Source organism: Sturnira hondurensis, unplaced genomic scaffold, assembly GCF_014824575.4.
Source record: "Sturnira hondurensis isolate 20B ecotype Veracruz unplaced genomic scaffold, ASM1482457v3 Scaffold0009733, whole genome shotgun sequence".
Classification (NCBI taxonomy): Eukaryota; Metazoa; Chordata; class Mammalia; order Chiroptera; family Phyllostomidae; genus Sturnira; species Sturnira hondurensis.
In genome coordinates this window covers 1,325,971-1,353,818 of record NW_028082364.1, presented here as the reverse complement: position 1 = coordinate 1,353,818, position 27,848 = coordinate 1,325,971, and the positions used below count along the sequence as shown (strand labels likewise).

General features: G+C 52.4%; 1 protein-coding gene and 1 long non-coding RNA gene across 3 annotated transcripts in view; one reads left to right on the top strand and one right to left on the bottom strand.

The window, feature by feature from the left end:
• Positions 1-27,848, top strand: part of LCP2 (lymphocyte cytosolic protein 2) — a 48,256-nt gene that overhangs the window by 7,903 nt on the left and 12,505 nt on the right. The window contains exons 3-19 of one of the 2 annotated variants that reach the window (XM_037057747.1): positions 1,687-1,733; positions 8,018-8,086; positions 8,490-8,521; positions 9,136-9,173; positions 10,936-11,134; positions 13,224-13,321; positions 15,146-15,212; positions 15,303-15,386; positions 18,583-18,608; positions 18,718-18,734; positions 18,826-18,933; positions 20,306-20,336; positions 22,456-22,468; positions 23,150-23,279; positions 24,673-24,722; positions 25,705-25,796; positions 26,379-26,456. In XM_037057747.1, the coding sequence (XP_036913642.1) occupies positions 1,687-1,733; positions 8,018-8,086; positions 8,490-8,521; positions 9,136-9,173; positions 10,936-11,134; positions 13,224-13,321; positions 15,146-15,212; positions 15,303-15,386; positions 18,583-18,608; positions 18,718-18,734; positions 18,826-18,933; positions 20,306-20,336; positions 22,456-22,468; positions 23,150-23,279; positions 24,673-24,722; positions 25,705-25,796; positions 26,379-26,456 (1,179 nt within the window). Of the gene's footprint in view, positions 1-1,686; positions 1,734-8,017; positions 8,087-8,489; positions 8,522-9,135; positions 9,174-10,935; positions 11,135-13,223; positions 13,322-15,145; positions 15,213-15,302; positions 15,387-18,582; positions 18,609-18,717; positions 18,735-18,825; positions 18,934-20,305; positions 20,337-22,455; positions 22,469-23,149; positions 23,280-24,672; positions 24,723-25,512; positions 25,523-25,704; positions 25,797-26,378; positions 26,457-27,848 lie in introns of both variants that reach the window. The other variant, XM_037057748.1, reaches the window with a different exon arrangement.
• On the bottom strand, positions 13,590-27,255 carry LOC118994940 (uncharacterized). Its single transcript, XR_005068168.1, has 4 exons — positions 27,099-27,255; positions 26,116-26,240; positions 23,649-23,754; positions 13,590-13,704 (listed from the first exon to the last, which is right to left on the bottom strand). It is a non-coding gene; the product is annotated as an uncharacterized LOC118994940 (long non-coding RNA).

Here is a 27,848-nt window from a genome sequence, read left to right as displayed (position 1 = left end):
GCCCTGTCCTCAGCTCTCACCCCTTTGGCACCTCCCAGAAAGCCTTCCACTCCTCCTGCCACCCTCCGGACAGGAGTCTCAGAGGGTCCCTGGGAGGGGGTGGAAGGCTTGGATGGAGGAGATGCCACTGCTCAGCGATGTTTACAAAAAGAAAAGGAAGTTTAGAAGCTTGACCCAAAGCCTGCTCTTCTCGGGACTCTTGGCAGATGCGCACCCGAGCCCTGCTGCGTGGTCTGAGGACTGAGTTGGTCGCTGCTCCTAAGAACAGGGCCGGATGAGTCTGCCGCACCCAGGGCCACCATGCTCCTGTGCCTGCACCACGGGGGCTCCAAGGGCGGCACGCTAGCCCCTTCCGGGGGCAGCAGGAAACCCCCCAGGTGTCTCTCAGCCCAGACACTAACCTCCGAGCGCCAGCCAGCCCCCAGCTGCTCCCTCCCCCGGGGGTAGAATTACTCATCTAACTCCCCCATTTTTCACACTTCTGTGGGCTGTGTGCAACATGGTGTCAAACACATAAAATATGTACCGTCTCAGTCAGTCCTCACGACCCCTGAAAGGTGGCCGTTATTATTGGAATGATTCCCATTTTACAGATAAGGAACCTGAGGCTCAGAGACGCTGCGTGTGTGCCCCAAATCAGAGACCTGCTAAGTGAATGAAGCAAGACTCAAACCCAGCTTGCCTGACTCCCGAGCTCCCACCTGGCCTCTGGCCTCAGTTAGAACCTGAACAGGGACCCTTCTTCCGCTCGGCATGGGTTCTACAGAAAGCGAGCCCGCCCTCTTCTCTTCGGGCTCCAACTTTGGCACCCCCTCCCCCTCTGCCCTAGCAGGCATCTTCTTCTCTCACCCCCTTCCCCTCCAATACCCAAACCCTCAAAGGGCTCAGACACGGGAGGAAGGAAGCTAATAGGAAGAAAACTGACCACAGGTGCCATAGAGCAGGGTTCTAACCCCAGCTCCATCACCTCCAAGCTGAAATTCCCTTCGCACCCCAAACATCAGCTTTCACATCTATGAAATGGGAACGCTGGTAGTTGCTCCGTTCCCGGCTTGGTATGAAGATTAATCGAGGGACTGATTGTAAGGCAGACACCCAGCGTCGGTTCTTCACAAATATGATTTCCTTCGCCTTTGCCTTCTTGGTTCCCTCAGGAGAGGCTCTTTACTGCATCCCCCAATCTAGAAAATTCTATCGGTAAGCCTGGTGAAAGAGGCTTCGGGCTGTGATGGTGGATTTAGGGTATAGGCCCCCCTCCCCCGCTGGCTTCCCATTGCTGCTCAGCACAGACAAAGACCCAGGAGCCCCGGAGTCTCTGGTGAGGGCCTCGGGCGGGACGAGGTCATAACATGCCAGATTTAGCCTGCAAAACAAGTTCTGTTTGGTCCTACAATTTAGCCCTCCCATTGCTTAAGTTAAAATTATTTGCCGATAATCTAGAACTCAGGAAATTCCCCCTGAAATTCACATGTTGGTATTCCGTTTGAAAAAGTAGATCTGGCGATACCAGGCCCGCAGGCTTTTATACAACGTCTAGAAGCTGCGCACGTTGCGTGAGTGGGCCGGGTGCACTCTGCAGCATGCTGCAGTCCCCACCACTCCCTATTGTTTCACACCAGACTCTACTCCCCTGGCCTAGAGCCCTGCCTGTGGGTTGTAACCTGCTGGTGTCTTTCTTCCTTTCAGAACCTGACAGAAAACGACATCCAGAAGTTCCCTAAGCTCCGGGTGCCGTAAGTACTGCCCCTGACTCCTGGTTTGGGGAACAGAGGTTGGGATGGGGAGCTGAGTCAGTGATCTATCAGTGTCGGTTTGAAACAGGAAAGCGAGCAGGAAGAGTGAAGTCAAGTGCAAAGTGCGGGGAAGAGAAGTTTCATGATGAGTTGGGAAAAGGAAGTCACAGATCCAGCGTTGCTGGCGTGCCCACTGCTCTAGCCAAAGACAAGCCCAGCTCCCGACCATGTTCTCGTTTCCTCCCTCCCCAGTGGGGTGGCTGGGGCCTCTGAAAATACCTCCAGAGTCAAGTGACCTGAGGTTTCATGGTGGTGTCATCGCTGCCTCAGAGATTGCTTAAGTTTCGAGCTCAGTAAAATGAGGGAGTCGGACATGTGAAGGAGGGCACATCACAGTGTCCGTCAACACTGACTGCTCGGCAGTGGCTATCGGGGGTGCGATCCGTCGCTGGCGTCCGGCCTGGGTGCTGAATGGGAAGATGGGCGCTCCTAGCGTGCTATCTGTTCCCCACCCTCTGGTGAAGGTCCCGCATCCTCAAATGCTTCCGGGAGCCAGGCAGGTGACACAAGTGTGCAGGATGGGCCAGGTTGAAAAATACGAAGCCCAGCTGATTTTTTTTCTTTCATTTGACCACCTTGGACTAAAACACGGGTATGGAGAAATATTTCTCCACGGCAAGAAAAATAATAGCACAATTAGGGTGGTCAAAGGGGTGACCAACACGAAACCTTCTTGCCGACGAACAATAGGGCATGATGGAGACTGGGGCAAATCTGAATTATATTCGCCACCCACAGAGAGCAGTTGCTACTCTCGTCAATGTGGACTCAAGGGTGCTCCTTCCCTGAATTTACCAAAAGGAGCTGGATACACTGGTCTTATGTGACGTACGTCAACTTTTAAACATTGCCTCGGATGTTGTTAAATACTGTGGGAGCCCGAGCGAATATATCTATGGCTAGGTTTTGTCTGGGGGACCCCAGTTTGAGACCTGTGCTCTGGACATTTTCTGAGGTTTTTTCTCCTGCTCCGAGGGCCTTGGAGCTCCTCATAATGGAAGGGAAGCAGGGTTAGGGACTAGGAGGCCGGGAGATCTCTGAGTACGTAGGGCCGGTAAAGGAGAAAATTGTGGGAAATAGGACTCTCGGGTTTTCTGCATCTGAAAGGGTGGACAGGGATAAAAAGGATAAAGATTTGCTTTTGGTGTGCCTGTTTCCAGGGGCAGTTGTTAAAGAATGCTTATTCTTCCTGGTGGTTTTCTCTGACTACATATAGCTGTGTGAACTGAAATTAAGTGAAAAATTCTAGTTGGGGGGTGGGGGTGGGAAAAGGCAGACAACTGTACCTGAGCAGCAGTAAAAAATATATATATAAAGTAAAGAAAAACAGAAAATAAATTACGCGAAAAATTCAGTTCCTCAGATACGAGCCACATTCCCAAAGCTGATGGCCACGTGGAATTGGTGCCTTCCGTATTGGACTGTGCAGACTTGGAATATTCCTTTGTTTGCAGAAATGAGGTGCTCTCGGAAAGAAATACCACAGCTCTGTCTAAAGGAGAGAACTCAACACATCGGGGTCAGAACGGGCTGCGGGGGGGTAAGCCTGCCTGCAGACGCGTTAGGTTTGATCCACGCAGTGTTTTAAAACCAAAGACTATTTCATGAAACCCGGCTTCTCTAGATGCAAACTGAAGAGTGTGTGATCCAGAGCTCATAGGATACTGTGGGGCACGGTCAGGTGACCCCAAGTGTGTAATAATGCTCTATCTGGATGGTGTTTGTGCCAACCAGTTCACTGTGGTCCCCGCCACTCCCTACCTGCTTTAACCATTTCTGTCACATGCATGGAGACTTTGGCTTTCTGCCCAACAAGAGGTAATGAGACCAGATTTACCCTCCTGTCTGAAGTCACCGTATAAGCAGATAAAATATACGAAGCCGCTGTTTTCAAGACATTGGGCATCAGATAATGAGAGAAGGAAGACCACGTGGCCATTTGTGTGACTGCTCGCCACTCTGAGAGGGTCTCCAGGCCATGGCCCAGAAGGCAGGGGGCCCAGGTAGAGTCTGGTGCGTTGAACAGATGAGGGAGCTGCGCTGGGAGAATGTCCCGGAGAACCGCAAGGGGGCCTGTTCCGCAGAGCTGTGATCGGGGCAGGAAGGTAAGGAGACCCTCTGAAAGGACCCCCCAACGTTGGAGGAGATGGTGTCTACCACTGGGCTGGAAATGGTGCCTGTTTTTCCCAAGCAGACTATAAAAACGTCAGATTCCCAGTCACCAGGGACACTGCACAGAAAGACCTTGCCTTAGTAGTGGGCAATGATTAGCCCTAGTCTAAAATAATGCCTGTCCCTACCTGGCAAATCATAAAAGCAAGACTGAAAAAAAAATTAAACTGCCCCCAAGTAACGGGAATGCATTCCAAAACAAAGCTCAGGAATATTTACAGGAACACGGAAACACCCATCACCCGACCAAGTACGATTCCCAGTATGGAGGGTCTAATCCGAGAGGAAACGGTATGCAAAGGAGCAGAAAAGTACCACCTACAACCAGGAGGAAAACCCGGGCAGGAAAGCAGGCCCACGACGACGCAGGCGGGAGAGGTGGTAGGCGTGAGTCGTATCCCTGCAGTCCCCAGGTTCGAAAACTGGAGCTGAAGTATGAAAACTACAAAAGGCCCCGCGCAGCACTTCTAGAGGTAAAAACTATACTGCCGGGAATAAAAAGTGCACCACGTGGGATTAACAGCAGGTAAGACTCTGTGGAAGAAGATACTCGTAAATGTGAAGACACAGCCAGAGCAAGCATCCGAAATGAAATGAAACGCACGGGACAGTTAAAATAGAACAATGAAGGGAGCATCGGAGGACTGTAGGGAACTTCCGGCAGTGGACTTTCAACTGCCTAAGACATGTGGAATTAAAGTCCAGAGGAGAGAAAAGACTGCGGAGAAAACCTACCTCAAAGGGTCAGTAGGAAAGTCAGAGGGAATGAGGGGGAAATAGTAAAATGCACGGGAAAAGGATGCGCTGTTCTTATCATTTACTGCAAATTTTCAGTGAGCGCAATACCGCATTTTAAACTAATTATTCTGTCCTGAAAAAGGGGGAGGATGAAAGAATAGACAGGCACGGGCTGTGGAGCAGGGAGTTCCAGGTTCGAAGGCCGGCTCTGCCTCCTGCCCGAGGTGGCATGTTGGGGCCGTCACTTCTGCTGTCTGAGCCTCGGCTTCCTGGTCTATGCAGGGGGGGGATGGGCGGACTCCTGGGGATTTTCAAGGAGGCGGCCCACACAAGTTGCCTGGTACCGTCCTTCACGCATATCGATAGCCAATACTTACTCATTCCAGGCCCTTGTGTGTAGGGAGCTGCATCGTCTGTGACCATTACGCTAAAGGGCTAGGGGGCGGAAGCTGTATTTCTGTGCAGCCGACCGAAACAAGATCACACTGTTCTGAATCTCTCTGCTTCCTTCCCCCACGATAAAAAAAAAAAAAAAAAAAAAAAAAATCAGCATTGAGCAGGTTTGGTCAGAATGCGGATCCTGGTGAGAAGGGCTGTCTCTGGTGGCAGAGGAGGCCATTCTCCCAGAGACACCCCGAATTCTTTTAAATGGGGAAACGGAGTCCCCTCAGAGAGAGCGCAGCTCCAAGCCAATCCACAGCTGAGCAGGAGCCGAGTGTGCCCGTGGAGAAGGCGTTTGAGCCTGCCGACACCCACTGGGAGGTTATTTATGAAAAAAAAAAGCTTATTATAACTTTTATATTTAAATGCACACGAAGGGCCGATGCCCTGCCTGAGGTCAGAGAGAGAGTTCTGCCCCGGGGGCAGGACGCTGCAGCCAGACCTTGGGCGCGGACTCCACCTCTGTGTTTCTGACATCACCAGGGGAGGCCTTGGCCGGAGAAGTCGGACCGGCCTGCTGGCCCCCCTGTGCAGTGAGTTGGGGATGCAGCGGGCCAGGAACCAGGTCATGGCAGGGCCCCCCCCCCCTCCGCCCGATGGCAACGGCCCAACTGCCTGCCAGAGGGTTTGGCCCCTCTTCCTGAACCTGTTTATTCCTAGAACGAGACAAAGCAGAGAGACCTGTGTCTACCAGCTGCCCATCCCCCTCCACCCCTGTCCCTAGTTCTGAGTGAGGCCTGAGGTTTGCGGGGAGGAGGAGGAATGAGTCACCTCCGGCCACTCACTGTCACTTGGTCCTTCAGGGTGTGGGAGTGGGGGACAACTTTGCACACAGAGGTAGCCACTGCCTTCCGGCCCTGTCCTCCAGCCTGGCCACCTGGTCCACTTGCTCCCCAGCCAGGTCCCAGGGGCTGGGAAGGCACCCTGCAGGGCCCACAGGAGGAGGAGGGCCCTAAGAGCCCCATTGCTGCCGTGAGCAGCAGGGGCAGGCCCCCCGCTCTGCTCTCTCAGCCCCCCGCTTCTCCGCTGTTGGGGCTGCGGTCGAGCGTTTCCTTCCTTAGCCTCCAGCCTGGCCGCTGAAGATACTGCTGGTGAGAAGTGACTCCATGGAGAGCAGGAGGTCCTTCCAGGATCAAAGCAGCCTCAGGAGCCAGTCGGAGCCCAGCCGGGCCCTGCGGGTGGGGGCCGTGAGGTGTGACCCAGCCCCACCTTAGTGGGCAAGTCACAGCAGGGGGACCAGCTCGTTTTCAGTGGCAACCGCACCCCTCCCCTGCAGGCCCTCCCCTCTCACCCAGCCCCCACCACCCCCACTGTGTTTATAGACACGGTTCTTATCTAGAATTTCACTTCCTTAAATGTGCATTGTCTATTGTCAGTCTCTGAACTAGTGGGTGAGCTCCTTGAGAGCGGGAATCTTGGTTTTGTGTTGGGAGGCGCCTCGGCACGGACTGCGCTTTGCTGAATGAAGGGGGTGGCAGGGGGTGGAATCGACTGCCACCTCCTGACCTGGCCTGTGCAAAGGACACCAACAGGGGTCCCCTGCTGGCTCTGTAGGAATCCTGGAGGAGGAAGGTGGAGAGCGACTCCCCTGGTTTCTCAGAACAATCACTGACAGGAAACAAAAGGACCCTGTCACCGATGACACTTGTCAGAAGGCCCCTGGGAAGCCCCAGCTTGCTTTAAAGCACCTTCTGCGGGGGGACAGTCAGTGAAGTGTGAACTCCAACAGTGATACTGTGACAGAGGATTAAATGTCCCCCTTGGGTACCTGTCCTTCTAACAAGGGGGGGGGGCTTCCAGTAGAAGAAGCAGGTGGAGAGGCAGGTGTCCGGGCCGCAGATGGGCCATAGTTGTGAAGGAGAGAAGTGGCGGGGGCCGAGGACTGCCTTCACTAACGCAGCGAGTTTGAGGCCAGACTTGTCACCTTGAGACAGTCACTCAACAGGAGGAATGTAGTGTCGTTCTCAGATGGGCCCATCACAGGCTCGACAGGGTTCACTGCCCAAGGACAAGAACACATGGTAAAAGCGTGCTGTCCTGGGCTCTAGACACTGGGGAGCGCAGCTTCTGTGTTGTGGGGACAGGGGTGGCCTTTGTCACTAACCCACAGATGGGCCTGTCCCTTCTTTTGTCTGGGCCCCATCTGTAAGATGACATTAGACCAGATCATCTTCAAGGCTCCTCCCAGCTGTTTGCCTCCTCGGTCTCAGCAGTGTGGGCACAAAGGGGGGCTGGGGGCTCGTGTCCTGAACGTTCCAGAGATGCCAGGGACCGGGCGCCTCCTGCTAGGGCCAGCAGTCCTGCTGCGGAAGGCCCTCCCTGTCCTGGCGCTTGGGGACCTGCTAGTTCTCAGCTCTCAGGACCTAGGAGTCTGGGCGGAGGTGGGCCTCAGAATCAAAGTCACTGAGGAGGGAGGGGACGATGGAAGGCGATACAGGCTAATGAACAGCCTCTGGAGCTCTTGTCCAGAGAGACAGGAAGAGCAGCCGATTCATCGAGATGATAGAAGGATTCCCAGAAGCCAGACACCACCCCGGGAACTCTAACTCGAAAAATCTCCAGATCTCAACGCTGCAGGGCTCCAGAGAAGGGGGAACCGACAAGTCTTTAAGGGACGCTCCCGGTCAGGCTGGGCGGGCTGAGCCAGGCACAGAGGGCTTCGGGGTGGGAGCAAGGGCTGGCAGCAGGGTCGTGGCGACAGGCTCTGGGAGGAAGCGTGGAGCAGAGGACCCACGGAGAGCCCTGGCTGATGGGCCACGAGGGAGGAGCCTGGAGGAGGTGCCTGAGGACAGACAAGTCAAGGAGCATCAGGTCTCGGTGGGAAGCTTGGGGTCTGCTTGTTTTGTCACCTCCTCTGCCCCTTTATCTTGTAGGATCCTCAGTAAGTTAAGTCAAGACATCAACAAGAATGAAGAGAGGAGGAGCATTTTCGCGCCACGCAAGTGAGTGGGCCCAGGCTGCTGAGGTGACCCAGGGAGAACGCCCGAACCCAAGTCGGACCTTACATGGGGGGCGCAGAACTGGTTTTGCCTGTTTTTTATGTGCGGTCCTTCCGTCCCACGAGGGGAGGGTGTTCCCTCTCCCTACCCTGCCCCTGGGTCTGTGACATCAGGGGAACTTCCCCGAAACAGGCAGTCACGAGCTACCAGTGGCACCACCACTGTGGCTTTGGTGGTTCCTAGAATTTGGGGGCAGTGTGGCCCTGGTTGCCAAGCAACAAGGACACCAGTCCTGGGTGGTGAGATGTACTCCCCACTGGGGGGCCCTCCTGCAGGGCTGGGTTGAGGAAAGAGGAGCTCCCCCAGGGCAGGAAGGCCATTAATGCGACGTCGTTTGTCTTTGCAGACCTCAAGTCCCCCGGTTTCCTGAAGAAATAGGTAAAGGTCTGGGGGAGGAGGGCGGTGGTGGCTTGAGGAGGTGACAGATACCGCAGCTTGTCTGCTGGTTCCTAGGGCTCCCCGGGTGGCATGCAGGTGACCTTATTCGTTCGCCTGTCAGCTAGTTCTTACCCAGAAAAGGGTTTGGGTCCCGAGTGAGGGGAGGAGAGGTGTCACTAAGCAGGGCCATTGGTGTGTGGCCTCTATTTATCTGGGACCCTCTGCAGGGACACAGTGAGAACTCTGTGGCAGAGTAGGAGTCAGGGGGGAGTCGGGGTGGAAAAATCCAGGCTTCGGATGAGCTTGTTGGGTGGAGTCAGCCCCAGGCTTCTGAGTCTTTAAAGCAGGTTTTCAACGGTCACGTTGCGCAGACTTTAAAGCGCTCTTGGTAAATCTTACACACGGGAAAGGTTAAGCACCCCCACCTTGGTACCATCTGGTAGCTGGAGCCCCTCAGGGGGGCGTTCCAGGGCTGATGCTCAGGTGGGTGGAGGAAGGATGGAGGCTGAGACGGAGAAGCGAGGTGGGAGGGCACCAGGTGGGACAGAGGGGTGCTTCTGCTTCCCTCCCAGTGGCTTCCTTGGGGCTAATGGCTCTGGTGTCTTCTTCCACAGAGAGCCATGAGGAGGACAACGGGGGCTGGTCATCCTTCGTGAGTATGGCCGGGCCTTGGCAGTGTGTGCCTTTGGAGGAGGGAGCCGGGCCTCAAACGAGAGGCCCACGGACCCGCCCGTGGTCAGAAAATGAGTTTGCCAAGGCCACGTCATACACGTTCTCGGCCGTGCCATCCAGGGGGTCACAGCCCCATCTACTTGCCTCTGCCCTGGTTGAACAAACGCGGCCCAGGGAACGGGACTGGCAGTGCACCGACCAGCCTTCCCTCACAAACATGGAGGCTGGGTCGCACGTGGCCCACAGGCCGAGTTTGCAGACCACCCTGAAAGCCACCGTTACCAGCAGGGCTTTCCCCCAACATGAAAGTAGCTTTACAGTAGCTTTTCTCACGCACCTAAGTCCCCACTGGTGCCGGAGCGGAAAGGGGATTTCAGAGTCCAGCTTCAGCGCTGAAAAGACCCCAGGGAAGGTCTCCTCCAGTGGAGGTTTACATCCGAGGGGTCCCAGGGATCCCTTGGAGATTCTGATGGGCTCTGTACACCCTCGCCCGCTGAGTGCGCACACACGGTCACTGTACAGGAAGCTAGACGCAGGCTCAGGGTGCTCCATCAGTCTAGGGGCGGTCAGCCAGGGCTGGGGAGGGCCTGGCACCCCTGGGCTGACATCCTGCTTGTCACGGTTTCCGTGCCCCCCACCCTTAAGCCATAGAACCACAGGGACAGGCCTTCTTTAGAATGTAGGAAGACACTCAACCCCCACTTTGCCTTCCAATGTGTATTTTTTAAATGCTCCTCAAGTCAAAACTTCCCACACAAGTCTTTCCATTGAACTACCGGGTCTTCCTTAAGCCACCTAGCAGGGCCGTCAGGATTTCTCGATTTTCACTACCTATCTCTCCTTATCAAGTTGCAAGCTCCCATTGCTTCTTTGCCCACCGCCCTTAGCTTTAGAGAAATGCCCTGGACCCCTCTACTGCCTTTGCGTTTGGCATGAAAGTGATAAGCCACTAGGCAGCAGGCGGGACCTCATTCCCCTGACTGTCCACTCTCTTGGCTGCTTCAGAGGCAATCACTCAGTCCTTGGGGCCGGCTTTCCTGAGGGCCGCTAAGAAGTGCACATTGGGTAAAATAAAGCATTTAAAATGTAGAAAGAGCATCTTTCCAAGGATGCGGCTTCAAACGTAGTGTCATAGGCCGTGAAAAACGAGCTGCTGTTTCTACACCCTTAGCCCTCGGCCAAACAGATGGGTGCAGCCTGACTGTCCCATCAGACAGAGTTTTGTCTGCTGTTTTCTGCTCTCCCATGGGTGTGGCCTTGGGCGCTGCACTGGGCTGTCGTGAAAAGACACTTTCTGAGCGCAGGCGCACTGAGCACAGAACCGGCGACGAACTTGGGGCCTCACGGATGCTCCAGGTGTTTGTTTAAGCCTTCCTCTTGCTGACGCCTGGGGTAGAACACATGTTCACCCCTCATGGAGCTAGGTCTCCCGCACCCCTAGTCCAGGGTCCTCCTCTTTCTTTGGCTTTTTCTTGGTTGTGCCAAGTGATACAGAGGAAAATGCCCTGGCCTCGTGGCCTGAAGACCTTGATGGAGGTCCCCAGTCCACGACTTGCTGGCCCCGGGACACTGTGCTCCCAGCCTCAGTGTGCCCATCTGTAAAATGGGTGTAACTGCCCCGGTGCGGCCCGTCCCCACGCGAGTACCCCTGGGACACTTGGCGGAGACAGAGTAGACACAGGCACGTTGAGTGCTGAGGGGCCTGTCCACGAACTGCAGTGTCCCTGACGCTGTGTTGGCAGGAAGAAGATGACTATGAGAGTCCCAATGAGGATGAGGATGCGGAGGACGACGGTGACTACGAGTCCCCCAACGAGGAGGAAGAGGCGCCCATGGAAGATGACGCCGACTACGAGCCCCCACCGTCCAACGATGAGGAAGCGCTGCAGAATTCCATCCTGCCTGCTAAGCCGTTCTCCAACTCCAACTCCATGTACATCGGTAGGGCCCTGGCAGCCCCACCCCCACCCCCAGCCTCCACGGACACACAGGAGGCCAGTGCCCACGTCGCAGCCACCCCTACACGCTAATGCCAGCTTTGGGCAAGTGACTCCCCCTCTCTGGGCCTCAGTTTCCTCAGTTGTGCAATAGAACGATGATAATAATAATACAGACCATGGAGTTTTGCTGTGAAGACTATTAGTATAGTTTTTACTTATTTAGTTTTAGACAGAGGGGAAGAGAGGGAGAAAGAGAGGGAGAGAAACATCAACGTGTGGTTGCTTCTTGCACAACCCCCAGGCATGTGCCCTGACTGGGAATCAAACTGGTGACCCTCTGGTTCACAGGCCAGTGCTCAATCCACTGAGCCACGCCAGCCAGGGCTGCTGTGAGGACCATTAATATTGCAGCCTGTGATTCTGCAGTAAGTTATTCTGTGTGTCACTTAGATTCTCAAGAGTGCTTTCCTATTTCTCCCCATGTTTTTGGTCAACTCCCAGTTGGGTGGCACAGCCACCCACAGACTGTCGGAATAAACGTGACCATGTTGCTTGGGGTTTGGCCCCAACTTCAAATCATTTCGAACAGTATTTAAGATCTTCACTGTCTCTCTGTTTCTGTCAGCCATTTCTTCCTCATTCATTTATTCATTCAGTCATTCGCTCACCAAAACTCACTGATCTCCTACGAGGAGCCAGTGAGGATCAGGATGGGGAACACTTATATCATTTTAAGTGCTCAGAGCTGAAATTACCAGGAAAGATACCGACAGACCTGGTCTCACAGGGCTTACATTCTAGTAGGGTGGTGACAGACAATAGCCATGTACATACACTTGCATAACAGAATATCAGAAGTTACGCTAGCTTAGGAAAGAATAGGACGTTGGTGATCGATATTGCAAAAAATTAATGCCACTAATCCTGTAGCTATACAACTCTTGGCCATTGTAAAGCCCTTCCATAAACTCTGTTGACATTTTATTTTGTGTTTTTAAGCACGCTATGTGACAAGGGCAACAACAAAGCCTTTTTTACATATAGGAAAACTGAGGCCCAGAGAAGAAATAGCTAAGTTATTGAGTACCTTGTATGTGTCAGTTACAAAGGTACAGAGTAAGACATTCCTCGATGTAAAGAATTCATAGTCCAGTGGGTGATGCAACATCAAATGAATGAGTCACAAAATGGTCTCATTAAAACATGATACATACTCAGGAAGACGGGTGTACAAGATGAGGCCGGGGGTGTTTGCCTTGTCTGGGTTTGCTTCCCTGAGGGCGAGGTTGAGTGAGGGTAGCTGCAGGGAAAGGAGTGCATTCTAAGCAGGAGGAAAGGCCATGCAAAAGTCCTGAGGTTCCTAGGGGCATGGCGCTATTAGAAGACTGCAGAGATGGCCAGTGAGGATGGAGCGAGGTGAGATTGGACCTGGCTTGCCCTGGCGGTAAGTCCCAGTCTCCCGGGACAGGTAATGCCCCTCGAGGGCAGGGACTAGGGAAAGGGAGTAAGAGAGGCACATAGGGCACAAAAATGTAAAGAGGCCGGCACCGGCACTCGCGGTCCCGGCCTTTCCCTGTCGGAGGGGTGGGAACACTGTCAGCCTGTAAACCGGGTGCCGGAATACTTCCGGATGATCAGAAAAATGGGAGTGGCCATCCCGGGTGAAACACAGTGAACCGGTTTGAGCTGGCGATTTGGTAACTGGAGTTGGAGACCAGCTCCGCCCTCTAAGGGAAGAGATGAGCAAAAAGGAGGAAGTAGGAGGACGCAGGGCCGCCCAGAGCATTGTGGGGGGAAGGGAAGGGGGCCCCCAGCAGGGACTCCGTGAACCCTGAGTGCCAACGTCACCCTGCCCGGGCAGCTGAGTGTGCCTGGGTGTGCCCGGGCGTGCATGTGTCTCTGCCCACCACCGTAATCCTCGCGCTCGCAAATCCCTGCCGCCACCTGCCACCTGTGCTCGCGTTGGAGCTGGCGGGAGTCTGCGGGGGTGCAGGGCCCCGGAGGCTGGAGACACGCATGGGATGCAGGGCCTATTCTTGGAAAAGCCTGAGCGTGACCCACCCTCACCCGTAATGCGCTTGGTTTCACAGATCGGCCCCTCTCCGGGAAAGGCCCGCAGCAGCCGCCCGTGCCGCCCCAGAGACCGATGGCTGCCTTCCCGCCCCCACCGGCCAGCCGGAGCCACACGGTAGGCCCCCTTGCTCTTCCCCGGCACTTTGTCTCCCCTCCAACGATTCCTCCGCCAGAGAGAAAGAAGACAATAAATATTTTCATCTCATTCTAACCAGTAAGGCCAGGAAAATGCATACCAAGTACTCACTGTCGTGGGTTTTTTTCGGCAGGCAATGAAATACTTGTGATTTTTATTCACGTCATAATGCTTATCAGTATTTTCTTTTTACCGTAAACAATATAAACTAATTGGATAATAAAAAAAAATCTCCTTAACATATATATTGTGCTATTGTCGCCCACTTTTGAAATAAGTGAAAACTGTAAAAGATACTCGAAGAGATCAAGTTAAGTCAATGGCGCCTAGGGTGTTGGCAAGAATTCCAAGTCACCTTCTCTCTGCAAAAAAGCCGTCTTGCGCCACCTGCAGGCCAATGCCGGAAATTCCGCGGGCGAATGCCTAGGAGACGACCACGTTAATGACGCAGTGAACCCAGGAAGAGAGAGGCAGCAACCCCTTGCCCTCTTTCTCCAAGCTTACAGTCTTTGTTCTTAGGGTTCTAATAAATTACCCAGAGAGATCTGAGAACCTCGGGATAAGGACTCAATGCCTGGAAATGTGTGCTCTTCACGGGCGTCTGGCACTCTAACAGCTATGCAAATACGGAGGCACCATGGCCAGAAGGAGGGAGAGGAAGTGTTGTTTTCAAAGCTCAAAATCTAGACCACGCCCCAGTCAGGACCTCCCATCTAAGAACGCTTGGCTCCTCCTGCTTGTGCCGTTTGCTTGCTAAGGGGTCTCACCAGAGCTGAACTATCTACAAATGCATTTTGTTTTTCAAATCTGATGGTCGTAATTTCCTCTCTTTTTTTTTAGAGGTTTTATTTAGTTTTAGAGAGAGGGGAAGGGAAGGAGACAGAGAGGGAGAGAAATACCGATGCATGAGAAAAACATCGATCGGTTGCCTCTCTTGTGCCTCCAAGCGGGGACCTGGCCCACAACGCAGGCATGTGTCCTCACCGGAAGTGGAACTGGCAGCCCTTCCCTTGGCAGGATGATGACCAGTCCACGGAGCCATGCCGGTCAGGGCCCTAATCTCTACAACTGGGATGCAGAATTCACTCACTCAGTCAGGAGACATTTACTGAGCAGCGACTGTGTGTCCAGCGGTGTCCTAGCTGCTGGGAGTAGGGCGGGGAAAAGACAAACTCCCTGCTCTCGTGAAGTTTTGATTCGATCGAGGGGCTACTGATCATGAACAAGTGAACAGATGTATAAACGAAATAATTTGAGTGGTACGGTGAGGTCAGGGAGACGGAAGACCCAGGAATGCGGGGACGGGTGGGGAGGTGGCACTGCGCTGGACAGAGCGAGCTGGTCGTGCCAAGAGTCTGCCTTTCCTTCCGCTCCAGGCAGAGGAAAACACAGGTGCAGAGATGCCAAGGAGGGCATAAGTGTGAGCGAGAAGACACTTACATGGGGAGCCCAGTGGGCGCTGGAGAGGGCCGTTAGAGAAGGGGTTGGAAGGACAGGCGGCAGCTCAGGCCAGGCCTGGTGGGCCACGGTGAGTTTCTCCTGTGTCCCCAGTGTGACAGGAGCCACGAAGGGGCTTGTCCGAGGAGCAGCACGCTCACTCTGCTGCCACACAGAAGTCACCTGGGCTGAGATGGGGCAGGGCAGGTGCTGTCAGGCAGGGACTGAAGGTGTGTGTCGTCTGTGGGTGGGATGTGGACTGGGAAACAGTGCACGGATTCAGACATACTTGGGGAGACAAAGCCACCGGGACCCGCTGATGCGTTGGAAGTGCTTCCTAACACTTGGATTTTTTTCTTCGAGCAGCCCCTCCCCATACCCCAGCCCAACCACGAAGAGCCTAGCAGAAGTAGAGCCCACAAAACCGCCAAGAGTAAGTGCCGCCGCTCTCCCTGGCCCACTGTGCCCCACCCCCGGCCAACCTCATTCTTCTTGAAACTGACTTCAGCCTTTTCCCTTCCAGTCCCTGCTCCTTCCGTGGACAGAAGCAAGAAGCCTCCCCTTGATCGTTCGTTAGCGCCTTTTGACAGAGAGCCCTTCCCGTTAGGTGGGTATCATCCGTAGGGGATGCGTGATGATAACTGCCAACATTTATAGAGCGCTTACTGCATGCTTCTCACGTACAGCGTCTCGTTGACGTAACACCGCAGCTCTGTGAAGTGGGGGCCATCAGAAACACCCTCATTTTACCTATGAGGAAGTTGAGGCTGAGGCCCGCAGCGGAAACTCCCCACGATCGCTCAGCTACCCAGTGGGGCCCCAAGCCCAGGGCACTCTGACGTGGAGCTCCTGCCCTTGGCTGTGTGCTGGGCCTGCTTCTCCATGCCGTGCACACTCATCTCCGTGTTCCCCTGAAGGCGATGCAGGTGGCATCGTGGTACAGAGGGAGGGACCCGGCTGAGAGACAAGAGGCCTGGGAGGCCTGTCATCAGCCACCTTGGTTGCATTTAGCAGCTCACTGGCCAGAGGGACCTTCCTTTTCCAGAGCTACCCCCTTATTTGTAAGGTGGGTGTTCTGTAAGGAGAAAAATGCTTTGTAAAACTCCAGCGTGCTGTTCAAGTGGCGGGGTTACCTTTCCGTTGTGCGTGTGCAGCCGACCAAACGGTGGGCATGCGGCAACCCTTCTCCCCCAGAAGTGACCCAGGGCATTGTCGGATTGCAGCCACCTCCCCGTGAAGCTATATTCCATTCAGTTCTAAAACGTGGCTGCCACTTACCGAGCACTACTATGGGGCCAGTGTGTTACCTAATATGATTACCTACAGCGTCGCTCATCCTTGTACCAACCTGACAGCGGGGTGTGTTATTATCCCCACAGGGCTCGGGAACACTGAGGAAACTGAGGCTCAGAGAGGTTGAGTCACTTCCCCACATTTGTACAGCTAGGTACAGGATCTGAACCCTTGTCTTTCTGACTTGAAAGCTGGGTGCTCTTTTCCGCTACATCCTCCTGCCATTGAGGACCGTGGGTTTTCCTTGTGTGGACCAGAGCTCTGGGGAAGGAGGCCCAAGCCCCGAGGGATAAGGAGCCCGGAACCCCAGCCCCTCCCCGGGCCATTCCTTAGCTGCACTCTGAGCAAGGCCTTCCCCTTCTGTGGCCTCAGTCTCCGCTTCTGGTGGCAAAGTGATAGTCAGTTCTTAGATTTGAGGCTGCAGCTTGCTGCTCTTTTCCTGAAAGGGCCTTGAAGCTCTGCTGACTCACACAACACAATGTTGCCAGATCAGTGTAGAAGGGTCCATTGTGGAGGGCTGTGCCAGTCGTGTGAAAATGGAGACAGGGAGAGTCAACCTCAGACTCCAGCCCTGCTCTCTACTGTGACCCAAAGCTTCAAAAAAGTGCAATATTGACATCACATCCTTCAGTCGCCTTCTGAGCAGAACTGAACCTTTCAAAAGGCTTTTTTCCTTTTTGGAACTGACCCTTTGTCAACAGCACCAGCTCTACTCTTGAATTTACTCCATTGTCCATGATGTTTGGGGAGAACTAATCTCTTACAAAGGTCAGACTTTTTAAACATTAAAAAATGTTTTAAAAGATTTTATTGATTCATTTTTAGAGAGAGGGGAAGGGAGAGAGAAAGAGGGAAAGATCAGTGCGTGGTTGCCTCTCACTCGCCCCCTACTGGGGACCTTGCTCACAACCCAGGCATGCGCCCTGACTGGGAATCGAACCAGCGACCCTTTGGTTCCCAGGGTGGTGCTCAATCCATTGAGCCACACCTGCCAAGGCCAAAGCTCAGTCCCTTAATAGGAGACGCCTCATATGCCCAGAAAATACGTATAAATCAGATTTTTTTCCAAAGAAAACCTATTCAGGCCTAAAGATATAAATCTAAGTTTTCTGGTTATCCCTCCAAAGTAGGGTTCTCGCCCCAAATCAAAGTTTTATGAATCACAAACTTTTTTCGATGCTACCCAAACTCTCTCCCACTAGGCAGTGAGTTCTCTGTTCATGGTGGGACGAGACTCTTAGGCTCTATCATGGGCCCGGTGTGGGCTCCGTCTTTAGAAAGTAAATCGTGTTGTAAAAACACGCCAGGTGGGTCGTATCCTCCTTCACCTTAGGGTGGCCCCTGTGCAGCAGGGAGTGGGGGGAGGGGAAGCAAGGGGACACTCACTGCTGAATGGGAAGCAAGTGCCTGACCCTGCATGTCAAGTGTCACTTGACTCTTACAAACCTATGCAGTTTTACTCCACAAGCCCCGTGTGACAGGCAAGGAAACTGGGACTCAAAGACCTTAAATAACTTGTTCAAGATTTGCTTCTAGACTTGCTTGAATCCAGGGAAGTGATACTTGTACCAATTGAAGACATGGGGCACATCTATTCTGGGGGACTTTGGACAGAATAAAGAATAAACTGCTTTGAATGATTGCCATGCAGAGTTCTTAGGGGCACCCAGTGTTTCCTCAGGGAGCCTGCATGTTCCATGGGAAAAGTGCAAGGAAGGAAGGAAGGAGGGAAGGGGGGAGGCGGGGAGGGAGGAAGGGGGGAAGGGGGGAGGCAGGGAGGGAGGAAGGGGGGAAGGGGGGAGGCAGGGAAGGGGGGAGGCAGGGAGGGAGGAAGGGGGGAAGGGGGGAGGCGGGGAGGGAGGAAGGGGGGAAGGGGGGAGGCGGGGAGGGAGGAAGGAGGGAAGGGGGGAGGCGGGGAGGGAGGAAGGGGGGAAGGGGGGAGGCAGGGAGGGAGGAAGGGGGAAGGGGGGAGGCGGGGAGAGAGGAAGGGGGGAAGAAGGCCAGCCGACAAAAGCCAAAGGAAATGATTTACAGCCTACCGGCAGAACCTTCTGAAACCCTCCTCCCCAAGTTAAAATTTTTCCAGAAACGAAGTATTGTACTTTATATAATGTCAAACATGCTGAAGGATTAGAAGAAAATCAATCCCTTGTGGCAAATGGGTTTTTTTTTTTCACATACAAAGGTAAACTTAGGCTTTACAAAGAGCCTCTTGACCAATGAAAGAGATTTAAACAAATCAAAAGACATTCAGTCCTTTTTAATGTGTTGTGGGAAAGCAGGACAGAATCCAAAACACTGCATGCACACAATGCTGTGTGTCCTCGGGCAAGTCGCTTAATTTCTCTGAGCTCAGAGAAATTAGGTCTGAAGTCTGTGGTTCTTCCTGGCGCAGACCCAGTCAGCACCCTCGCAGGACTCAGTTCCTGGTTTCATCAAACTGTTTTAACGCCTTATGCTTAGCTGACCACATCCAGAACTCAAGGCTCTCTGCTGTTTGTCATTTACAGGAAAGAAACCGGGGCTTTCTGACAAGGTAAGCTGTTTTCCTGTTTTGTTGTTGGTTTTCGTTTTGGTCGTGTCTTGTGTCTTTATTCTTGGACAAACAATGAGGCCACTCACACTTCTTCCCTCCTGTCTTACAGCCGTCAACCCCAGGCAGGTAAGTGCCTTGTTGAGTCTACGGGAGGGACCATGGTCTCCCTGGAGAGTATGGGTTTGTATCTCACGTGTCCTTTCTCTCAACTCTGCAGGCCGCTCGGGGAGCATTTACCCAGGATACCAAAGCCTCCCTTACCGCCCACCACAGAGAGATATGACAGAAGTAGCCCCCTGCCAGTGAAGAAGCCACCTGTGCCAAGGTAAGCACCCTCTGTTGCTTGAACTGGTCATTGGGTGTGGATGCCCCAATGACCTGCCTAGCAGCAGCTTTGCACGGGAACTGGATATCCTGGGCCTCTCCGGGCAGCCGTGGCTCATTTGCTGCTGTGGCTGGAGGGGTGTTCAGGCTCCTTAGGTTGGATATAAAGACCCAGGTCCCTTTGAAGAAGATGGCACTCTGGCCAAGGAAGGAGGAGGGAGATGCCTCATCGAGAGTGTGGGTGTGACTGCCGTTCGAGGAGACCTTATCTTCTCCGGGCCAGCTTGGTGGCCCACTCCGGTCACAGGCGTGGGAACTGAACCTGGCGGGTTAGTTTTCCATCCAGACGGCGGAGAGGCGAGCATGAGGGAGGTTCGTGGGTCACTGGAAGTGCCGTCCTCACTGCCAACCACATTTATAATCGCAGAATGCTGAGGTCTGCTGTAACATGGCTGACTCTGCTAGGAAGTTTTCGGGACCTATGTACCAAGTGGCACGAATGCATTTGGGGTCAGGCCCGACCCCACTTGCTTGCTAAGGACACAGCCAAGGCTTTGCTTTATCAGAGTAGTCAGGGTTCATACCTCTGGCCCCGGCTTGGCTAGTGTGAGGGTTCAGTCCAGGCCAGGGCTGGGGCGCACCCCAAAAAACCCCAGTGACCGAGTTAGCGTTTTGATGGAATATTTTAAAAGGTCCAGATGAATACAAAAAGATACCACAGTGGACAAAATATCAAAATGGTAATAAGCAAACACAGGCTGAGTGAGGTGGCAGGTGGAACATCTGTTCAACCCACGGCCCCCTCCCCACCCGCCGCGTTCCCCCGAGGAGAACAAGATGCGGGCCCAGGCACCCAGCCGCCTGTCCCTGCTCCAAGGCAGCTGTCCCCAAATCTGCTCTACTCGCTCGCGCATCTGGGGAAGGGCCCAGAGCAGCGGCATCTTCCAACTGTCTTCCCTGCACCCGACGGGTGCTGTTTGCTGTTTTAATGCCATCAGCACAGGAGAATATTACCTAAAATGCTCTCGTTTGCTGGGTAAAACATCTATTCAATGAAATCTAATAGCTACTAAAGAGTTAGTGTGCTGACTAGCCCCCTTTTTAAATGTGTAATTATTTGCTGCAGTAGCTGCACAGAATAAAGGCGTGCCCAGCTCTGCCCGCAGCGATGACGGAGCACGGGGTCACCAAAGCTCCCTCCCCTGCCTCTGCCCCTCTTCTCAGCCGCGTTTTTTTCTTCTTCTTCCATTTTTATCATGCCTCAATGGGTTTGATTTCTCATGATTAGATTAAGTGAAACGATCTATATTCTGAGGCTGGCTCTTGGAAAACAGTCATGCTCAGTGCTTTCTCTCTGCCCTAATTCATTTCAGGCATGGATGGGGACAAGACAGAAGAGAGAATGTAAGTCTGCAATGTCATTGGGTGGTTGCCGGGCACAGGGAAGGCCCTGCGGGCTCCGTGGAGGTTGGGGCTGCCTCTGTCCCTGCCTTCGCTGAAGTCCACATCGGAGCAAAGCTTCCATCCACACAGTGGGCTCCTGGGCCCTGTGCCTGTCGGGGCCCCTGTGGGTCCTGCCTGCCCACCGGGCTGCATTTTGTAGCTCTGGTCTCTCTGAGAACTCCCAGGGTGGCTGGGTTAACAGCAGCCCCGTTACCAGGTGGGGAATAGCAAGGTGAAGGGCAATGGGTAGAGGGGACGGTAACGGGAAGGATGCCCAAGAGACTGGGCCTCACAGCAAAGTGTTTGAGTTCTTCCTTTTCCTTTGAATACCCCCACAATCTGAAAGGGCGGGGGGTAGCACTTATTGAATGCCTACTGTGTGCATGTTAGCAAGCTAGCTACATTTGGGCGACCAATTGTTTGCCTGGGACTTGCCCAGTTTTAGCAATGAAAGTCTCATGTTCCAAGAATTTCATCAGTTTCAGGCAAACCAGGAAAGCTGGTCATCAGGTTTTCTATGTGCTTAGCATTTAATGGCCCCGTGAGGAATCACGGTTTCTCTTTTACTAAGAAGGAGTCGAAGCTCAGAAGGGGTAAGACACTCATCTCGAGGTGCACAGCTGTCAGATTTCCTCTGCTCTGGAAGCCTCTGAAGGCTGTCACATGCCGGTCCCTATTCAAGAGCTCAGCCCCCAAGTGCCTGCTGCTCTGTAGCTCTGTGCTGCAGGCTGTGCTCGTTCAGATGCAGTGCTAAGACCTGATGGAGGCAGGGGACCCATGTGCTAAACAGCCTGTGATCACGGAATGAGCCAGAGAGGCCAAGGCAGGAGACTGATCCTGGGGGGGGCCGGGAGCCAGGGGTGACTTCTTAGAGGTGAGATTTGTGATGTCATCAAATGCTGGGGAAGACAGAGGCTGCAGCCGCCCTAAGAAAAAGCCCAATGCATCCCAGCCTCAGGAATGTCTTGAGCAAAGGCAGGTGGGTGGCAGTGCCCACGGAGCCTACAGAGATAGCCAGGACCACTATCCTGGCTGGATAGCCTGGCTGCAGAGCCATGGGGACAAGAGGAGGTTAGGTCCACAGCGAGGCTAACATCGCATTCCTGAGGTGCCCAGTCTCTGGAAGGGTGGACGTTCATGTCACGAGAATCTGGCACTGGTATATTCTGGCACTGGTGTGGATCTGATGTGGTTGTAGCCGTGTTAAAAAGAGATTTCGTTGTAGGCATTCCCTGAGCTCATGCGTGTGTACTTATGCAGCCCTGTGTGGGGACTCCCAGCTGGCCAACTGGGCTGAGTAGTTCTGGCTGTGACCCTTCTCGCCCCCTCTCAGTGGGAGACTAATGACAGCTGACTTCCACTGAGCACTCCACATACGCAACGCACAAGTAATAACTAATTTACTCCTCACAACAGCACGGTCATTGCCAGCACCCTGTGCTAACAGAGCAAGTCCACATTGCCAACTTTAGTCTCCTGGTCCATGGCAACGCGGTTCTTTTTGCCTCTTCCATCCTTTCTTTTCTGAGGAGGAGAGCCCCTTGCCTTTCCCTGGCATGTCTCACAAGCTTTCCCTGCAGCTACATGTGCTGAGCGATGCTCCTCGTGAGCCACATTATAATGAGGAGGGAGACGCTCTTTGCAGGACTGGCCATTGGACAGGGGAGCCCAAAAGAGGGCTGAGCTCTGGGTCGGACACATCGGGGCTGAATCCAGTCCTGGAACCCGTGGCAAGTTCAGAATCCCTCCTGCGAGGCCCGTTTTCATTTGTAAATGAGGGTGTTAAGTTCCTGACAGGTTGCTAGGGGAACTGCATGAACTATCATATAGGAATCGTCGCATGTAGTCGATGGCGTCATGATTATTGCGTCTTTGGGCCCTAGTTGATGCTGGGTATACAGGGAGACTCAGGGTGAGGTGTCCTTAGATGCTGGTTTGTATTAAAAAACCCCAAACCGCTTGCCCTACAGTATGTTAACTGCGGACTCTCGCACTGCTGAAGTGAAACAGAGATGTCTGCGTGATGGAGGAATCGTGTTCTGATGATGGGTTAATATCTTTTTTTCCTTCCCTTTACCAGGATGAAGATGAAGGTATGTTCAGAAAAGCTTTCTTACAACTTCTCAATCATCCCTTCATTTTCCTGCTTAGGCATTCAGATGGCATTGTTTTAGTACAGATACCCCATCCAGTCAATTCTATCTGTGACATTAGTATTAAATAGACAGGTATCGGTTGGCAGAACTAGAATAAAATGGGGTCATTTGGCCTGATTACCAAAGAGAACCGTTGAGTTCATGCGTACCAGTGCACTTACTTAGTAACAGTACAGCGAAATTAAAGATTGCACCCACGGGTGGATAAAAAAATTTCTGTGTATGCCCTCTAGTGAATATGGGTGAAGGGTTGCGAACTACAGAACGAGACAGCGTAAAACTTGGCTTTCATCAAACACAACACAACTTGGGAATCATTTCTGAAATTCATATGGTTTCCAATGGATAATTCTCTGCTAAGTTAGCATTTCAAAAATGAGTAAGATAAAGTGTTGATCGAGAGAACAGCAGCGTTTGAAAATGCATTCTAAGGTGATTAAGTCACCTGGAAAGTCCTTAGGGGGTAGGGCTCCGTCCCACCGCTTCCTAATAACGTGGGACCTTTTGGACCCTTGGACCCTCTTTGGACTGGTTGTTCCTGGTGGGGGAGGGGTTCTGAAATGCTGTCTGTCGCTGGGATCCCGACAGTCCGCTTTATTTGTTTCTCCTCCCCCACAGTGCATCAGAGGCCTTTGCCCCAGCCAGCGATGCTGCCCATGAACTCCAACGCCTTCCCTTCGAGGTCCACCAAGCCTTCGCCCAAGCACGCCCTGCCCTCGGCTCACCTGGCCGGAGCATTAGCCGAGAGGTTCGTGGCAATGTCCTTAAGATCTAACTTAACACCTGGGCCCACTGACACTGAGCTGATGGCGGGCAGGTTGAGGAAGAAGGAAATGCGCCAGGAGGGTTAGAACGTTTTGGGTCCTAACCAAAACCAAGCTAATCCTATAGAATGACATGTATTAACCCACCAGTGTCCTCTGGGTCTGTGCCTGGGGCCAGAGGGACACAGCATGGAACGCCCCATGGTCGCCCCAGAGAGTGGACTCTTGGGCAGGAAGTGGGGGAAGTTTTCACTTTGTGAGTTCAAACCAACCCAGCACCACTCAGGAAACCCAGCTACTTAAATACTTGGAGTTCACCCTTCATCTTGGTTGGGGAGGCGGAGAAGATGTACCTTGCACGTGGCAGATGCTGAATCCACTGCACAGGCTGTCCCAGCTGTCCCCTGCAGGTCCTCTCTCTCTCAGTAGCAGGGGTGCATCTCAGGGCCCACGATGAGGCTGTGCAGAGGGAGGGGCATGAGCAGGGAGAAGACTCAGGTCATTTCTCCCTCAACAGGCCCACCTGATGCCCCCTGGTGGCCCCCGAGACCTCCAGCCCTTTGGGCTCACTCCCTCCTTTAATATCCAAAGGCGGAGGCCCAGTCCCACCTAAATACAAAAGGAAACTCAACCACTGGCATGACCCTCCCCAATGCCAAAGAGCTGGAAGGATGCTCAGTTTTTTTCAACTTCCTGGGTGCCTCTTGCTCTGATTTTCTGTTGCTTCCTCTTACCCTTCCAGCTGCTTTTCTTCTTTGGCCACGTCTGCTGTTTTTCATGCTATTCACCCCATGCTGGGGCGCAGTCTAGCCTTTATTCTTGCAAAATACTGTTCACATTTGATTTCGGAGCAGAGCCGACTTGAACAGAAGGTTTGGGCTAGTGAGTGGGGCACTGCCGCTCAGCTCAAAGCAGGTGGCGTTGAAGGCCCCCAGAAGCTGTTCCCATCTGCAGCAATGGGCCACCTGGTCCCTTGGTTTCTCACCCACCCACCCTCTCGTTGTCCATTAGGACCTGGGGGTTCCCTGTTCCCCAACACCATGCCCATTACTGGATTTTCCTCATAACCAAAAGACAAGTCCTCTCCCCAGACAACTTCTGCTATTCCCCAAACTCAGAAGCCTCAAACTGCAGCTCACTTTTAAAAGTAACTTTTAAATGCCCTTTATATAGTTTTCTTGTTTTTGTTCTTTGGCTTGTGGAGCTTGTCAGACTTTGGGATGGCCCCCAGGGGGCAGCAGTGAGCTCCCGTGGCTCCAGGGCGGGTGGGGAGTGACAACAAAGGAAGCGGCATTTGCAGTCTGGTTTCCCTGGGGCAGCCTCCTGGCTGGCTCCTCCCCCTCAACCCAACCTGAAGTCCCTTCTTTGTCTCCACAGTAACAGCAGTTTCCCGCAGACCACCTCCCTGTCGCCATACTTCTCCCAAGGTGGGTACTTTGGGGTCCTGCGGCCCAGTCCAGGCAGCACACCTTCACGACTGGGTTCTCAGCCCACCCCAAAGCCACTTGGCAAAGGTTCTGTCGTTTCCTAAAGGCATCTCACTTCCTCACGGGGCACTTACGCCAGTCTCTGCAGTGCGCCAAGGGCTGTCAGAATGATCGATCCTATCCCACACACAGGGCTGTTGGAACGATCAATACTATCCACCCCCCCCACCACACACACACATTCTTCCCCAGGAAAGGTGGCCTTGGCCTTCGTCTTCCTAGGGAAAGCTTCCTGTGCCTGCTGTCTTTATACCGTGCTCAGGATGGTGCTCAAATTTCTCTGTAGTTCTGGGTTTCCATCGGGAATCTACACTTCAGGTACCAAATTGAGGAGTATGTTTACAATACAAAGAGAACCTGACCCACAAGATCCCAATTCAGTAAGTCTGGGTGAGGACGTGCATTTTAAATAATACCACCTCTGATTGGCCACGGAGAGTGGACAGCTGATTGAAAACTCTGGTTCTAATAGGTAACGGTAGCCTCAGGGTAATCTCACCTTGACTCTGGCAACTGATGTTTGTCCTTGTGAACACGATGAAAACACTCTGTTACTGCCTCATCACCTGGTCTGGGAGTCCATTCTGGGGGGTGCTGGCATCTGTGAAAGACCTGATCACATGAAAATGGTTGTGACTTTGTCATCAGTAGATCTGGTCTCTTTACATCATGTCACAACACACTGAAGAAGTCATTTGGATTCGTGGTACTGCGAATCTTAAAATTTCAGTGACAGGGCCGTGGAGGAGTGTCTGCGCGGCCCTGTGGTTTTGAATAGGTGGAAATTATTTTTGAAGCTATGGCTTCTTGAAATGTTAATTGCTGAGACAATTTCAAGGACATTTTTTTGGGGGGGGAATGTTATGAAAGAAGTAAAAAAGGGCTTCCAGTAAAGTAACTTCCAAATGCTATCCCTTGGAAGGTCCTGGCGGCAGACCACCCCCCAGACCTGAAGGCAGAAACGTCTTGCCAGTTCCGAGCCTGCCTCGGCCTCAATCCCCTGGGGAAGGAGAGGTAATAAATCTTATGTTTTCATTTTTCCCCCCAGCAAATGAATCATCATAAATTCCCACTGAATATACTTGTGTATTTTCATCTTCCATTGGCCTTAGTTTTGTTTTTTTAGTGAAAAAAATGAAGAGGGAAGATCCAGGTGAAAAATATATTCTTTTTCCTTGGTGTTCTTAAGACTTTTCTGAAGGCAAATGTGTGTTTTGCAATTAACAATGAGTAACATAATCCTATTTTCCACCAAGTTTATGAGTAAGTCCCTTGACTTATTAATTCGGTTTTTCATTAAGTATATTATAATAAACCAAAGGTATTCTTATACCTGCATCTTTCCTGATGAGAGGGTTCCTTATATAAGGAATGCTTATTCACAGCTGCCCTTGCAACCAGCATCATGATAAAATGCAGTTGACATAGAATATCTTCTACGGAGGCCCACCTGAGTGACTGTACTTAAGAAAACAAATGTTTCAGGCCTTCTGGAATTGAGGTGGTGATTTATGAAAATGATCACTTGGAGACTTCTCTTTATACTTAATATGTAACTGCAAAATGTATTCCACTTTTAAAAATTTACATTTTCAGAACTCATTACACCAGGAGTGGTACGTCTCTTACATTACCCGACCGGAGGCAGAAGCCGCTCTTAGGAAGATAAACCAGGTACTGTGCTAAAGTTTATTTCTGAGTGGTTATAAATATTCATGGAAGGAGAAAAAGGGAACTGACTTTTACTGAGTGCCAGTTATGGGCTGGGAGTTCTGCTGGGTTCATGCTCCTATACCGAGGGGATCCATTAGTACTAATTTCACACCTACCAGCAGCCGTAGTGATGACTCCCAGGACCCTGGGAGAAACTGCAGTTAAGGCCGCCATTTGGCTGGCAGAATTGGGGGACAGACTTTATCGGACAGGCCCCGTGTTAAAAGGAGACCCTCCTCCAAATTTCCGTCATCTTACCGGCTCCATCTTCCTACTCAGTTGCCATTCGAGTCGGTGTGAGGAGATCATATCTGGAGAGACAGCAGCCACTTTTTGCCCTTTGCCCTAGAAATTTCTAGCTGTCTTTTAATATTAAAATTGCTATTTTAATATTAATTTCTAGCTGTCCTCTAATAATAGAAGGTCTTACCCAGATTCCTAGTCACCTGGTGCTGAACCTTAACCTTACATCTGTGTATCAGAGAGGAAGAAGCAAAGACCCTTCATCTCTCACGTCTCCCATCCCCACCAGTAGGTCTCAACCTTAAATGCACATTCAGGTTGCCTGGGGAGCTTTAAACGATTCTGGTTCCTGGATCTCACCTGGAGACGGTCTGATTTAATTAGTTGGGGGTGCAGTATGTGCTCTAGGAGTCTTTAAAACTCTCCAAATGATTCTAAAGTGAAACCAAAGATCTGAATCACTGGTCCACGGCTCTGTTTTTTCAAGAGATGTTCTGATGAATTTTACTCATTAACTTGGCATGGAACAAAAATAAAGGGAAACCATTAATGCAGACGAATGGCTATCCAAAGCCATCCTGATTCAGTACACAAAGAGTTGTTTGTGTCCTTAGTAATTAATTCTATTTTAATATCCGATCTTCACAGTATTAATATTATGCAGCAGTAAGTTATGAAACAAAAATTTAAAATACAGGACAGATCACAACACTATGTTAGTAAATACCAGAAAAAAATGGCAGCACGCAGGTGGTCCACCTTTGGGTTTGTGCAGGCGAAAGCACTCCATCTGGAGGTCTGGAGGTTGAAAAGGTGTGTTTTATAGGCATTTGGGGATTTTCTACCTCAGCCATGGAAAGAAGGGTTCAAAAATAAGCCCCCAGTAGTGGGAGGCCCTGTTCTTCCTTAACCAATCACGTCCTTGTTTCCCTGGCCCTTGGTCCACCCACTACCTGTTTGTTTCATTACTGAGCAAGGGGTCCTTTTCATCACCAAACTTCAGGGGTGGACTCGGAAATTTCTGACAGTCTCTGCTGCCTCCTCCTTGATCACCAGGGAGCCCACGGCATGTGGGAGTTTAGCCGTTGGAGAAATGGAACGTCTCCTGAT